This window comes from Filicampus tigris, chromosome 15 (genome assembly GCF_054856515.1).
Source record: "Filicampus tigris isolate MCC_2025a chromosome 15, RoL_Ftig_1.0, whole genome shotgun sequence".
Classification (NCBI taxonomy): domain Eukaryota; kingdom Metazoa; phylum Chordata; class Actinopteri; order Syngnathiformes; family Syngnathidae; genus Filicampus; species Filicampus tigris.
In genome coordinates this window covers 10795633-10810886 of record NC_141231.1, presented here as the reverse complement: position 1 = coordinate 10810886, position 15254 = coordinate 10795633, and the positions used below count along the sequence as shown (strand labels likewise).

At 41.0% G+C, this 15254-nt stretch overlaps 1 protein-coding gene across 24 annotated transcripts in view; it reads right to left on the bottom strand.

The window, feature by feature from the left end:
* The window catches only part of fnbp1b (formin binding protein 1b), a 59080-nt gene extending 45446 nt beyond the window's left edge, over nucleotides 1–13634 (bottom strand). For 7 of the 24 annotated variants that reach the window (XM_086052868.1, XM_086052872.1, XM_086052878.1 and 4 more), the window contains exon 1: nucleotides 3733–3976. In XM_086052868.1, the coding sequence (XP_085908994.1) occupies nucleotides 3733–3864 (132 nt within the window). In that variant the 5' untranslated portion in view covers nucleotides 3865–3976. Of the gene's footprint in view, nucleotides 1–3732; nucleotides 3978–13243 lie in introns of those variants that run through there. The other 17 variants (XM_086052890.1, XM_086052876.1, XM_086052879.1 and 14 more) reach the window with 5 other exon arrangements.
* Nucleotides 13635–15254: the final 1620 nt, after the last annotated feature.

The following is a 15254-nucleotide window of genomic DNA, read 5'->3' as shown; positions in this document are numbered from 1 at the left end:
ATAACGGGAGATCTCCACGTTTCTACAACTCTCTGATCCTAACGGGACAAATGAGTCAATCACATACGATGCAATCAGGCTCGACTGCGGTGCCTTCAGGCGCTTACGGGGGTTGACGGCATCATCGCAACGTTGCTATCCGATGACAACCATGTACACGGGGGGCCTTCGGTTTATGGCGCTACCGGCACATTACAAATGGTGCACCATCAACTAGTTTTACAGAAACACATTTCATAAAAATATACCGCAAATTACTTATATTAAATGGATATACAGTATTTATCAGGTTGCATGTTGCATATTTGATCCCGGCTCCGGCCTCCCTGTGTGGAGTTTGCATGTTCTCCCCGTGCCTGCGTGGGTTTCCTCCGGGTACTCCGGTTTCCTCCCACATTCCAAAAACATGCATGGTAAGTTGATTGGACTGTCTAAATTGACCCTAGGTGTGATTGTGAGTGCGAATGTCTGTCTCTGTGTGCCCTGCGATTGGCTGGCAACCAATTCAGGGTGTCCCCCGCCTACTGCCCAAAGACAGCTGGGATAGGCTCCAGCACGCCCCGCGACCCTTGTGAGGAGAAGCGGTATGGATAATGAATGAATGAATGAATGTTGCATATTTGGACACTTATTTCCAAAAAAGCCTCAAGGTTCATGCTGAATGGAGGGAATCAATTGACATTGTCACCTCCCTTAAAGCTAGAACATCATTGAAAAACAAATAACTCCTTCATTGAAAATGGTTGACTTCCTGTTCAGTTTCAGCGATGTGTCCTTGAGTTTTTTTTTTTGTTTGTTTTTTTTTTGTCGGAGTCCTTTTATGATAGACCTGTCCACTCAATTTAATGTTGATCACAGATACCGGTGCCAAAGACTATTTTTTTTCTAACTTTCCAAGGGGTGTTACAGAGTTATTTTATTTTATATTTTAAGAATTTATTTGCTTGAAGCTTTACTTTCTCATCTGCTTCATGCATCTTTCACATTGCATCAGGGGCAGACAGGAAACCTGTTGAGTCAACGCAAAGCAGATGTCCCGCCAGTGTCTTTGGTTGTGTGCAGATGTTCTACTGGTGGTGGGGGGGTGGGGCCCTGAGGCTGATTGTTATGAAGACAAAATACAGCAGAAGACCTGATAATCTGTATTAATGACAGGATGTACTGATAATACTACAAAGTAACAACTTTGAAGTGCAATCCAAGACATAAACAGAGCGATGCTACCGTTGAGGATCATGAAAATACTGTTTTAGGCAAGCGTCTACTTTGAGCGAGGTATTATTTGTCATGAGAGGACAACAACCCCGGCTGGTAGCGATGTTTGTCGGTCATTTATGACAAGGGACGTGCCAATTTGAGGTAAACAATTTGTCATAACAATTTGGCTGACATAGTCTTTCAAAGCAAAATAAAACGCTTGAGCCACCCATTTACACTAGAAGCTAGCTATAACTGACAAAAAAATAACTGTAACCTAAACGTGGAGTTGAAAAAAATGGCATGTTTGGGTTATGTCATCACTGAAGAACCACAGAGTCCGAAAACAGATAAAACCACACAGATAGTGTTTAAACAATCTTGTGAAACATTAAGCATGTTTCAGGCAAAATTCAAATTTTGCCAAATCCCTTTAGAGGCATGTGCGAGAACGCCCACTGAACTGGTTTTACGACGGCCGCTTCAACTACTCACTTGGCTGAAAATGCGCAGCAACAGTGATCTCGCACAGTTGCCTCGATACTTTATGTGCTTGGCGGAGGGCATAAAACGGGTTAAGAGGAAAACACTTACTCCCAAATGTGGTAACAGACCAATAGCCCTATTGTTGACATCTCCTCCAATAGAGCAAATAAACTGCGTCTAACGGCTTCACATAACTGCTTCTTCAACTAGCAGACACAGCAAAGCACTTTGCTGCTTCGGTGCGGCGCTTCGCTGGGTCACGGGCCGTGGGTGTACGCAAGCGCAGACAAATATTTGGCGGACATGCCGAGCCCTCTCTTCCGACACACATGGCGCTTTGTCCGAGGAAGCGGGGTGGAATAATGTTCCCCGTAGCCCTGAGTAACCTCCTCACGGGTAAGAGGGGCCGAAGAGAAACAGCCACATGTGCCAGGCCGAGGAGCTTAACTGACCAGCTTTGGGGAAATTATACAAAATAAGACTAAAAAGACAGAAAGATGTTTAAGGTGCATGTCACACAAAACAAATTAAACACCTTAGTAGCTTACTGACTCATGACAGAAACAATCATGAACAGTCCGGTAAAAGTCAGTCCAACTGGAGTATGACACGGTTATCAAACATTTCAGTTTCAAAACAGCTAAAACTCTCCATTAGCGGTATAAACTGGGCTTTTTTGAGTCAACAATTTAGGCAAAGTGTTATTAGTGGTGCGAGCAGTCATTGAGTATTTCGACTTCCCCCCTTGTTGAAAAAGTCGTTGCGCAGTTTGGTAGAGGAGGAATATGCAAAACTTGCTAACAAAAACAATAGAGAATCTCGTTCTGAATGTTCTGGTGTAATGTTGAGATTTATATGACTTAACGTGTTATTTACATAAAAGTAATGACGCAACTTGACTTGCTTGATTTTTGGCATAGTAACCTCTGGCTTCTTTATTCAAAACATGGCCATCTCAAAATAATGTGCCGTTTACGGCAGGCGGCCACTCGCACAAAGCTTCATGCAAAATCAGAGCAGCTGTTTGCTGACCTTAACCATGCGAGTTGCCGTTTGCATGCCGCACGGCTATTTATAGTGACGACGCCTCAGCCTGGCTGAAATGGAAGACCTCTATCGTATGGTGTACTCCTGCATACGAGGGGAACTTGCCGCTGTGAAACCGACATGACTCACGCTAACCGGAAGCCCCATCGACTCATCCTTTTTCCCGCCCTTCTTTTCAAACTCTACCTTCAACTAATCAATCAATATAGAACAGTGGTATCAAACTTGGACTCAGGAACCACAAGCCATAACTTGAGACCCCAAAATAATTTAAAATAATTTGCATTAAATGATCCAGTGGAATCATGTTTTTAAAAGTGCATACCTACACATGGGTGTGAATAAAACAAAACCTCCTAAATCAATTACTCCTAACTACCATAGCTTTGGGGCAATTAAAAGTTATCTGATGACCAAAATCTGATGTTTCTAGCACTCTCACGCTCTTTTCTCTTGTACAGTTGTACAGGTAAGGGAGGCATGGTGACCTCAGCAAAATTGGAAGCACATACTGTACCTTGGGTCAAAGTTTCCAACATCTTGATAAATCACTGCTTTTTGCAAAATTTAAAAGAGCACCATGTCTTTGGCAATGTTCAGCTCCAATGACTCCGAGATTGCTTTCCACCAAGCTCCCTTCTTGCCACACGCAACACAACGCGATATTTTTGAAAAACAGTTGCAAAAGAGATCGGAAAAATCGCTAAATAAAGTAAGCAAATGGCTAATGGCTAATTTGCAAACGCTGACTGTGTTTTTGTAAAATAGCTCCTCTATGACTGCCACCCCGTTGTTAGTGGAAATAGTGACAATGATGCATAAATACTAAGTTCCTTTATATTAAAGTGGTCATGAATAATTAAGTTCAAACAAGCCTAGTGCCAAGTTGGGTTTCACATTCAATTGGCGTTAAGATTAGAAGGTCCTAGATAGTTTGAGAACCTCTGTTCTGGGACTTTACAATGATGCTGCTTGTTGTGGGCGTCATCTGCAATCACTCACGGTGCTGGTCATCTTCATCTGGAGAAGTACCTGCAGGTACTCTTGATAAGGACTCAGCTTTCGCCGGTCCTTCTCGGGTTTCACATGGGGGCTGTCCAGGAAAATAAAGAACTCGCTTCTTCGGCGCAACATAACAACAGTCTTTATGCTACCACAAGGGGAGAAAAAAAGTCGAGAGAAAAAAAGTCTCTGAGGAAGTCAGTCCATCTCTGGTCAAGAATAGAAAGTGAGAGGTGCAAACAAGCAGTAAGAAACTTGAAATGAGCAATTATTAATCTGATTACAACACCTCCCTGGTAACTGGCCTCACTTATCCAATGAGAGGCTGTTGCTCTGTGGATTAATGCTGCTTAGACTTCAAGTACACGTTCACCATTGTTGCAGTTGAGCTGTTTTTCATCTCTGTGCAGGGCAAAGCTCTTTAATTCTTATACAACAGATTGTCTGGAATAGGGCTACGAAAATACAAAATGTGCTGCAACATAAGGCACAGTAATAAGTTGAATAAATGTTGTTCTTAATGCACTAGCCTGTGAAAAAGATTAAAGACAGAGCATTCTGATTACAATGCGGAATTCTGAATAATTCCTTAAAAAAAGGTTTTAAAAAATCCAGACGTCCATCTGTTTTCATGCATAATGTCACACAAGATAACAGAGCTGGGTATTTGACTAAAAATTTGCGGTTCGCCGGGGTAACCTTCCGCCGTCTGTTTATCCACCATTTTGTCCAGCCGGAAGAAATAGTACCAGTCCGCCTATGATTTTACTGCGACCAACTACCACTAAATTTTGATCCGCCTATCCATCAATCCGTCTAATCTCCTCTCTAATAGACGGGTGAAAATCCACTTCCACTTATGCTTAATATGTCTTTTTTATTTTTTTATTTCACATTTTGTGCCAGCAACATGGCGGCACAGTCCGTCATAGACGGACAGACGGAGCGGTCCGTCAGCTAGGCTGAATGCTCAGCTCTGTAAGACGAGACGTCACGAAATCCTGTGATTTTGAAGAATCTTTATTGAAGTGAATAAATGAAGTCAGTGCAGTTGAATAATTTGTAATTTGGCATAATTCCTAAATGTGTCCAAAGAATTGCAAAGGTCGATTCATCTTTACAATGTCACGCAAGACCTCTGTATATCTCACGAGGTTAATACATTTGTATGAAGTGAAACCTCTGATGTGGAACGTCCACAAAGTCACAGACCGCTGATATTAAATGTCCCTGAAGTCACACAATGCACAATTTGGTATAATTATTCACAGAAAATGTTTGTATCATGAAAAAAGTCATCAAAACTCAAAAGTAAGCAAATCTTGCCACACATCAGCAGTCTTGCAAGCAGGTTTTGCTATTTTTTTTTTTATGTTGCTGTATTTGCAGAAGTATGTAGCATGCAAGCCCATTGCCGTGAGGAACCAGCAAACCTCATTTTACTATGAATAGATAGGTCACTAAGCTCAGGTGACTGAATTGCGCTGGTAGTATCATTTCAAGAGGTGATTATAGGCTAGCTGTGGCAAAAACACAAGAGTTTAATGAAATGATTAAAGATTAGAAAGAGACTAACAGTTTGTGACAGAAAGAGATTGAGTCATGGGCAAAATTACAAAACCGCTTCTCTCTCCTCAGTGGTCAGGAGGGCATCGTGTTTACTTTCAGGACAAAAACAAGGACCAATACACACTCCTCAATAGCAAAGGTCCTCCTTAATAGCTCTGAGATAACAGAGGTCCTCAAAATAGCCCGACCTAGATATACATTTGGGGGATTTACGGTAGTCTTAGTTGAATTTTTCTGAGACTTATCGTAGTCACATTCGAACCTGTGCAACTTTTGGGGGATTTATGCTAATGCGAGGACCAATCTTGCACATTGTACCTCCGTTCAAGTGACATGACACTGCCAGTCAAAGACCAACTTTGTGAGTGGAGCAATTCATTTTCCCAAATTTAACTTTCAATTGGGGTCCCCCTGTTGTGAAGAATTTAAGATGCACTACGTGTGTAGGTTCTTAAAAAGATTCCAGTGACCAGTCAGATAACAACCACCCCAGATCCCCACAATAGACTGTGAGGCATTTTTGTCAATGCAGTCCTAAATGGCATGAATACTTCATTAACCGCCCTCCCTTCGCACTCCGGAGAGCATTGCAAACTTTTTAGATCAGATGTTGATTCATTCATTGCCAATTTACAGTCACAGGCATTTCAAAGAAGAAGTGGTCTCGGGGCAGTTTCGCAGAGCCAGCAGGTGGGTGATCATAGGGGTTCACAGGGGTTGACTATGGGGGTTGGCTGCAAAAAAGGCCTGACTCACAGTAGGAAACAAACTAGCTCGGGTTTCCGGGACTTGGAAGTCTCTTGAATGTCAAATGAGCGGCAAGGGGAGATAATGTTGGGACTCTTGGGGAGTCCAAACTTTGAGAACACTGAAAACTGAATATGACTACCAAGTGGCCACTGCCATAAATTACATCCCTCTGTCCGCCTCTGAAACTAATGACGAGTAAATCAACAATGTTTCCCAACCCTCTCCCAACTCACATATTTAAAATAATCCCCTTGGCAAGTCATCTTACCTTAAGATGCTGCTGTTTGACGAGACTTTCAGCCTTATCCATGTTGCCTGATCAACGACTAGACGGGACTAGACCCACAAGGCTATTCAAAGCGTCAGCGCGCCACCGAAAAGAGTTCCTCACTAACTCCCAGTTCTTTGGAGAAGTGAAATTTTCAAGGTGAGTCAAGGTAGAAAGGTGAACTGTCAACGTTGAACCAGGGATCAAGTTCAACTTTTTTTTTTTTTTTTTCACTTGCACAAGCTTGGGAAGGGGAACTTTTGAGTTTTGGCCATCAAACCAAACCAATTATCAATTTAATCTCTAACACCCTTGAGTCAGGTTTATGCCAGGCGGTGGAGGTCAGTATGGTCATCATTGAACAGGATTTATGGCTGTAATATTTGAACCCACGCAAGATTCACGGTGGTCTTGCGTGAACTAGTGCAACTTTTGAGGGCTCTATGCTGGTCTTCATTGAACATGTGCTTGGGATTCACAGTAGTTATATTTTAACCTGCACAACGTTTGAGTGTTCTATGGTAGCCGTTTGAATCTGCGTAATTTTTGGAGGAGTTATAGTATTTTTATTTGAACGTGCAAAACCTTTTGAGCACTTTACAGTAGTCTAATTTGAGCACGCTTAACTTGCTTACCTGTGCATTTTCGGGAAGACTTACAGGCCTCATATTCTGACCTCCGCTTCGAAGACATTTTGCTGATTTGGATGTGTGATTTAATGATGTATGATATCGCCACTGTCCTGTGAAAAACACTTATGTCTATTTTTTTTCAATTTTCTTATTTTTACTTGAATGGTATTTCCACGTTACAGACATCGCATTAACATGAAAAATCAAAATGTTTCCAAAATTGGACATTGGACAGTGACGATATGTAAAGACATAGGGTTCTGTGAGATCTTAAATAGAAGCCAATTACCGGCTAGTGGTACCCAATCAGCAGAGTTAAGTTTGCCACAGCATTGTTTGGATTGGTGAATCAAATGGCGTGTTTATATATGTAGGATGTATGCATCCTGAACAAGTGCACAGTAGCATACCCACTGCATACTGAATAGTGGGACTGTTCAGGTTTTTTATGTCTGGCGATGTTTACGATAGAAACCGAATAAAATCCCTTTCCACACCAAATTGAACCGTGCCACTTGGCGGACGCTTATACAGCTAGACATTCTACAATCGTGACATCAGAGTCGACTAAGTTTCAAGTAGCTCTGGATTTGAAATTAAGATTTTGCAGCTGGAGTCAAGTGGAAACATTCCTTTTGTTTTTTTATTTGATAGTCTTTCTGGTGAATTTACAAGGTCGGGGGCTGCGACGGTCATAATTTCATGGCAGCCATTCATTCTCTTTGTCTGCCTTCATGAGCAGAGTGAATACTATCATCAGTGCTGTGTCGTTGCACCAAAGGCATTTAACAATTTGAGGTCCATCGAGCAACTGTGGCGTCCGTATAGGTTGTGAAGCCATCTTCGCTGGCAGCCCCCAATCACCTGCCAGTTGTAGGCCATTTGGTACTGGGCCGAACAGAAATTGAACAAAAAATGTTTTACTACCCATGAGAGTCTAAAAGTTTTCTTTGGAAAATCGGGTTCATCCATATACATGTCAAACCGCTTATCTCGGTCACGTTAGCGATAGTACACGACCTGTAATTTTCATTGTTCCCAGTCAACTGGAACGGCTCTGCAGGACGTCTACACCAAGCAGTACAGGTGGTAGAGTGCACATTCTCTGGCACTTGCAATAGAAAAGACCACTTTTGACCTTTTTTGTTTCAAATACCAGTTATAGTTGTACAAATATTCTATCAAATCTCTCTAATTTCTTGATGCAAAGGCATGACGCAACCGCGAAGCCTTTACATTGCTTCATACGCGTGCTTGCGGGAAGTTGAGAAATCCGGCTTGACTGTGACATCACTTCCTGAAAGATTAGTCCCGTTTCCTGATCACATGGTGATGTCTTATTCGCCATCCATTGAGTTGCTTTGCTATCTTGTCATGCATGAAATCAACCAAGAGTGAGATGTACAAACCAACTTAGTGTCGTTAATAAAATGATCATTTACTTGGTGCCTTTTTTAAATGTATTCATTTATTTAACCTTTACTCATCCAGGTAGGGCAATTCATTGAGAATAGATTCTCACTTGTCTTTGTAAGCTTTTAAAATTGGCTTGATGATGCAAAGCATTTAAAGTGGACGTCAACCCCCCAATTTTCTTTTTCAAGAATTTGTTCTATGCAGGCCCACTAGTTAAAACAAGGCATATGGAATATGAGTTAAGCAACAAAATCCACCCATTTTTAGCCATCTCAGGGGCCGGCGATTTTGTCATTTCTGTCGACTATAAATGACATCACAGTTGCTCAGTGCTCAGATAACGACCAATCGTGGCTGAGCTTCAGAAAATAGGTGAGCTGCAATTAGTCGTTACCTGAGCCCGGAGCAACTGTGATGTTATTTTCAGTCGACACAAGTGACAAAATGGCCGCCCCTGAGGTGTCTAAAAACGGCTGAATTAACTCTTATTCCACAAATGCAATATTTATCAGAATGTCTTGTTTCAACTAGTGGGCCTGCTGGAAACATATTCTTGATCAAAATATGTTTGGGTTGACTTTCCTTATAAGTGAGATGAATATGAAATGAAGAAGGGAGGGTAAATACTTTTTCACACCAGTATATTACATATAATGCTACATATCATTACTTGCATGGATGCTAAGATAGTTACTCAATTGCACTTGCACACCACAATATCCTGCCCACGCGCTACAGGAAGCTGCGGTCGCCGTCATTATGTGCCCGTGTTGCTGTTTGTTCTAGTTTAAGCGGACAAGATAAAAAAATAAACACTGTATCCAGTGACAACCACCTGTGAAGTATTGATGTGCCCTATTTAGGATCACCGTGACAAGTGTCTGGATTACATGTAGTCAGACAGGAAAGCATCTGGCTGTAATACAATTCGGTCTGCATAAGAAGCCCAGTACAGTATTTGATTTTTGGAAGAAATGTTTTCCAGATTTCGGGCCTGTGTGGAAGCCTGCAATGTAGCCAAAGGCTTTGTTGCACGAATGTAAGGAAAAATACACTGACATCACAGGGACACGGGGAAGAATGCGCCGCACAAGTGCTTTTCTCTGTGAACTTTGCACCAGGTAAATTACTGGCAAGTGAAGGAGTCTCCCCTTACCCTCCCGTCCCCCAGGAAGAAAAATACATCCCTGACTTAACTATGTCCAGGCCTCTTTCTGCTCCTTGGGAGGGAACAAAAGATTGGATTTTGTATTTGACTGAAGCTGGGCATACACTGTACAGTTTTGATTAGTGTTGTTCCAACAAATATTGCATGACTTAATTGCCTGAGACGGTAAAGTCAAAAGTATGGAAAGGCATTTGAGCAGCTTGTGGGCCATTTTAAATATTATTTCATTACTGTAATAGCATAATTGCCCAAGTCATTTTTAATTTACTGCCACAATTTCTATACAAAATTCAAATGCGCTTGCTTAAAGGATGTGTTCTTTCTTTTTCTGTGTAGTTAAGTTATGGTAATCCGCAGAGTTTGAATCCAGGGAACTAGAGTCACCTTGTTTTTCGCATTTGGTTGTTTGTTTTTTGAAGTCATTTTTTTAAATGCTTTTTTTTTAGACTTAATGGATGCTGCTTCTGCTGGATGAGCCCTGGGATAGTCCCAAGCTAAGGTAAGGGAAAACGATGGATGAAACACTAAACGTTTGAAAATGTGCCAAATGGTTTAGTACCAAACCACAACAGGGAAAAAAATAAACTACCAGTTTCTTCTGTTTTTTTATTTTCATGTTAGCGTCCGTTCAATGTAGTTGCGCTTTGATCAAGCCGTTCTGATTTATGGAATTTCATACTAAACCTAGAGAGAAAGACATTTTTATGACTGCTGCTTTTACCGCGAGGGCGTAGAGGGGAGCTCTACAAATACTACAACAGAGGCTTCCCGCTGGCTCACAAGACATCTCCGTGTAGCCACTTGCAAACATGTGCACTCACACATACCAACGCTTGTCACCATGTGCAATGACAAGCCGCCAACCATTTTCACAACAACCCCAGCCTGTAACTCAACGTGGGGAATGCCACAATTCTCGCCACCTTTTATTACCACAAAAATAGCTTTGACACGCAAGTCTTGTCATCTTCATTGTTGCCACGATTGCGAGCTGAATGTCTGACGGAGTGTCTGAGGACAGGACAAAGAGAAGCTAATGAATGGTTTCGAGTGTGACACAACAAGGCATGAATGCATTGGGAGGCATTTCGATACATTATATGCATTTAATGCGCACCTGTACAAACCCTGACACCACCTGGAAGTGCTTCGGTGGCATGTCAACACTTGACAATTAATTCTAAGTAGATGACTGACAACACAAACAACACTGGAACAGGAAGTTAGATTTTAATTTAATGAGTAGCCACCATATTGTTGTTGGGGAAAACATCGGCGATATGGCCATGAAGTAAAATTGCAGATTTTTTCACAAATATATGATTTTTAATCTATTTCTTCCATCTTCGCTCTGGGGGGAAAAAAAAAAACGACAATGCCATTTCAGCGGGACTAGATCCAGTCATGAATAGCTAAAATCTGCAAATAATTGATGCCCCCTACCTCAAAAAAGCTTTAGAAATGCCTATGGTTGTTAAAAGCTTGTCATCAACTAGAACTACTTTGGCATAAACGAAGCTCCTCAACTCAGTTCAAAACAGTTCATTGGTAACAATATGCCACAAGCACTACTTTTGTCTAAAAGAAGCTGCTCCACTCACTTCCACACAGTTCCTTGGCAGCAAGATGCCAAAAGATGCTGGAAAACCACTACTTCAATCCAACAGAAGCTCCTCAACTCATTTTAACATAGTTCCTTCACACCAAGATGGCAGCAAATCACTACTTTAATCGAAATGAAGCTCTTCAATTCACTTTGACTCAGTTAAATGGCACCAAGATGCCATAAGATGGTGGCAAAGCAGTACTTTTGTCTAAAGGAAGAGTCAGTCAGAATCACGGCACCAATTTTATGACTTGAGACTTGCTTGGCTGAAATTTAGAGAAGGCTCCACTTGACTTTGACTTGAATAAATAGTGTACCATTTGTTGCCAAGAAAAATTATCTTTTGTATAGTGCATGCAAACCAGGCAACCCACAACTATGCTATCTATGATCTTACATTCATGCATAATGCACGTGTACATCAGTGCAAAAGTGAACATGTTTTTGGTTTCAAAATACATACATATTACCAGAGCTGGGCAGTCCGTCCCAGGGACGGTCGGAATGCAAGGATTTAAGCGCTTTAAAAGGATGAGTACGGACGGGGTCGGAGGACAATCATTTTTATGAATAAAGATGGAGGGACGAGGACGGAAGGGTACCCAGGTCGCGGACGGAGAACGGACCAGCAAAAAAGGTTCATTTGCCCAGCTCTGCATATTACGTTATATTACATATTACATATTTATTATGTATGACAGCAAGTCATACTTTTTGCTTTATTGAACCAATTTAAAAAGCTTCAAAAATAAGTGGCTCACAGACCTTCTTTGGTGTTGTTGCATTATTGAAGTCGTGGCTTTGAATGTTTTAATGAAATTTCTTTGATGTTTATAACTGTTACTGCACATGTAAGTAATGCACTGAAGTTTGGAGAACATTCTGAATCAAAATCACATTATCTGCCAGAAAAATCTAAACCTAGATCTTTTCCTAAAATTATTCAGCCCTTGATGTTGTTTTACTCAAATTTGAAGGCATTATTTAACCATATTTTGAATGTGCCATATTGCAGAAAAACGTTTCCCAAAAAGAACACAAAAAAACTCAATTTCTCCAGAACCCATCATCCATTTTTTGTAATTCTTAATGTGTTGTTCTCAAAATGGCCATCCCAACCAGACTTGTCATTTTATCAGGCTGTCCTGTTCGGGATATCTTGTCATGCTGCTACAAGGTGTTCAGCATTTTCATCAGTGATGGTAAAAGCAGGTCGTGGTTGGTCAAGAACACATTCCTGTCGCGAGAAATTTGCCATGGATAGCGTAAACTATACTAACCATTGGAGCAGTGTGACAATAGCCATAAAATTGCTGAAATTGGCGAAACTGCAGGTGAGGACAGAAAAATATCTTGTCAGGCAGCAATTTTAGCAACGGTGCTTTTATGTCAATTGGAAATCTATGGGTAAGGAACGATATGCTTCAATAAACTGCAAAACTGTTGTGTGGGACTTATGATGTAAAGACTCAATTCGACTTGTTTGACATTTAACAAAGTCATTTGACTCTGACTGTTTTTTGCCACACATAACTTGGGACTTGCTTGAACCTTGGAGGTTCAAACGATTCAGACTGACAACGTGCTGATAACTTACATGCACCTGTTTAGTTAGTTAGTTAGTTAGTTAGTTAGTTAGTTAGTTAGTTAGTTAGTTAGTTAGTTAGTTAGTTAGTTAGATAGATAGATAGATAGATAGATAGATAGATAGATAGATAGATAGATAGATAGATAGATAGATAGATAGATAGATGGATGGATATTGGTCTGCATGGTGGCTGCATGATGGTTGTTATTGTTTCATGGTGAGGGGGGAGTGTATGCCTAACTTTACGTGTATGCCAAAATGGACGCCCAACGACAATTGCGACGAATTAACGAAGGATGATGACATCACGCATAAAAGAGACGATAAGAAACCATCAAAGGCAGCTAGCTATGCTAAACCAAATTAGCTTGGATGCGTTTGATTGGGGGCTAGCCAGGCTAATGATGCTGGATGGACGTTGTTTTTACATATCTTAACGGGTTCAAATCACAAAATACTCAGGAAAAAAACGTATTATGAATCATAATAATGTAATAATAATTGCGAGACTTACCCATAGCTCTGAGCCCCAGCTCATGGTTTCGGGACGATGTCCTCGGAATTAATCCACGACGAGGCTGCTTGTTGTTATTGTTACGATGATAATGATGATCACTGGGTGAAATCACCCCAAAAAGAGCCTCTTTTGTTGGTGTTTTGGTCAGCGTCTCATCTTGAGCTTGCGGATGGATCCTCGATCAATGCAGCGTTCGCGCGCGCGCCCGCGTGGACTCAATGACAGCTGCTTTGGTGGTGCGCGTGAACGATGGAGAGCGGCAGGCGTGGGGGGAGTCCCGCAGAGTGGGCTTCGTTAGCTGTCCTTTTAGAGCAAATAATACAAGTGTAACGTGTCCTCGCAGATGTTTTCACGTGAAGTGAGGCTTGAAAGGAAAGCGGGAGGGACGGGTGGGGGTGCAGTGGTAGGAGGACTCCCCCCCCAAGCCCCAAAAGGGCACACCCACCCACCAACCAAAGCAGATGTTTCAGTGAATGACACCCCCCAGTGGTCTTAACAACTACTGCCCCCCCCATCTCTTCTTTTTATGGCCTCATTCTTTTCAACACTTTTTACATTAACTGATCTGCTCTGAATTGTGTGCAGATAGTGGATATAGAAAAAGTCTACACACCCCTGTTCAAATGTTTGTGAAACGAAAAAAAACAAAATTACATATGGCTAAATCATCGCAAAACTTTTGCCACTTTAATGTGACCTATAACCTGTACAACTCAAATCAAAATATATTTTCAAGAGGGAAGAAAAACATAGAAATAACGTTCGACAAGTATTTCCTAATTTAATTCAAGATTAATAAATGTCTTTGTTGATGCTGTTATTGATGGGTTTTTTAAACGTCTAGATTATCTTTGATGTTTACATTCACACGTCACCCGTCTATAAAGACTTACGTATCTTCATTGTTTACAAAATCGTGCACGTTCGAGTCCTTGGAGAATCAAAACCGTTTTTGTTGTTTTTCAAAAATAGATAAGCAAGGTTCAATAAAGATTACCTTGTCTTTGATGTTTACAAAGGTTTGTTGGAAGTAACTGTCTCTTTTGTTAAACCAAGACTTGTACCTTCATTAAAGATTCAAACACAGCTGGTTTTGATGCTTTTCAAAAACACAGAAGTTAGGTTTTGCAAGTGCATTTGATGTTTTCAAGAGTTGGTTGGTTGTCATTGCGTTTACAAAATAAGGTTCCTAAAACATTTGCAAAAAATCGTCCCAATATTTTCTAGACTAAAAACCAAATTGTCTTTTGCAAAAACACATTCACAGTGCGATAAGACATCCTGGGTCAGCTCAGCAAGTCAGAATTGTTAACACAACTACACCACCCAGTGGCAGGAAATGAAGACGCGCCACACGCTGCAAGAAGGCACGATTGATGGTAATAATAATAATAATTATAATAATAATAATAATAATAATAATAATAATAATAATAGACACATCCAGTTCAAGATAGTATTGTGAATGGACCTTTCAGCATGTTTGTGTTTACATTCAAGATCAATACAGTTCAAGAACGGCTACTTTAAAGTGGAAGTCAACCCAAACATTTTTTTCAACAAGGCATTCTGATTGATATTGCATTTGTGGAATATGAGTTAAGCAACAAAATCCACCCATTTTTACCCATCGTAGGGGCTGGCCATTTTGTCACATCTGTCAACTGAAGATGACATCACAGTTGCTCAGGTCTCAGATAACGACCAATCATGTCTCAGCTTCAGAAAACAGGTGAGCTGTGATTGGTCACTACCTGAACCCTGAGCAACTTCAATGTCATTTTCTGCTCTTTAAGGTTGTTAGAGGCTAACTCGTATTTTCTGTTTACAAAGACAAGCATGTTAAGTGTGTCGACCAAGTGCATGGATATAAAAAGTAAATGGGATTAAGGCCAAAATGTTTAACAGTCCGTTTCATCAAAGCATAACATGTTTTCCCACGTGTTTTGCAAAATTATGTTTGGGTCCCATCCAGCCCAAGTTTAAAGTGGAAGTCAACCCAAACATC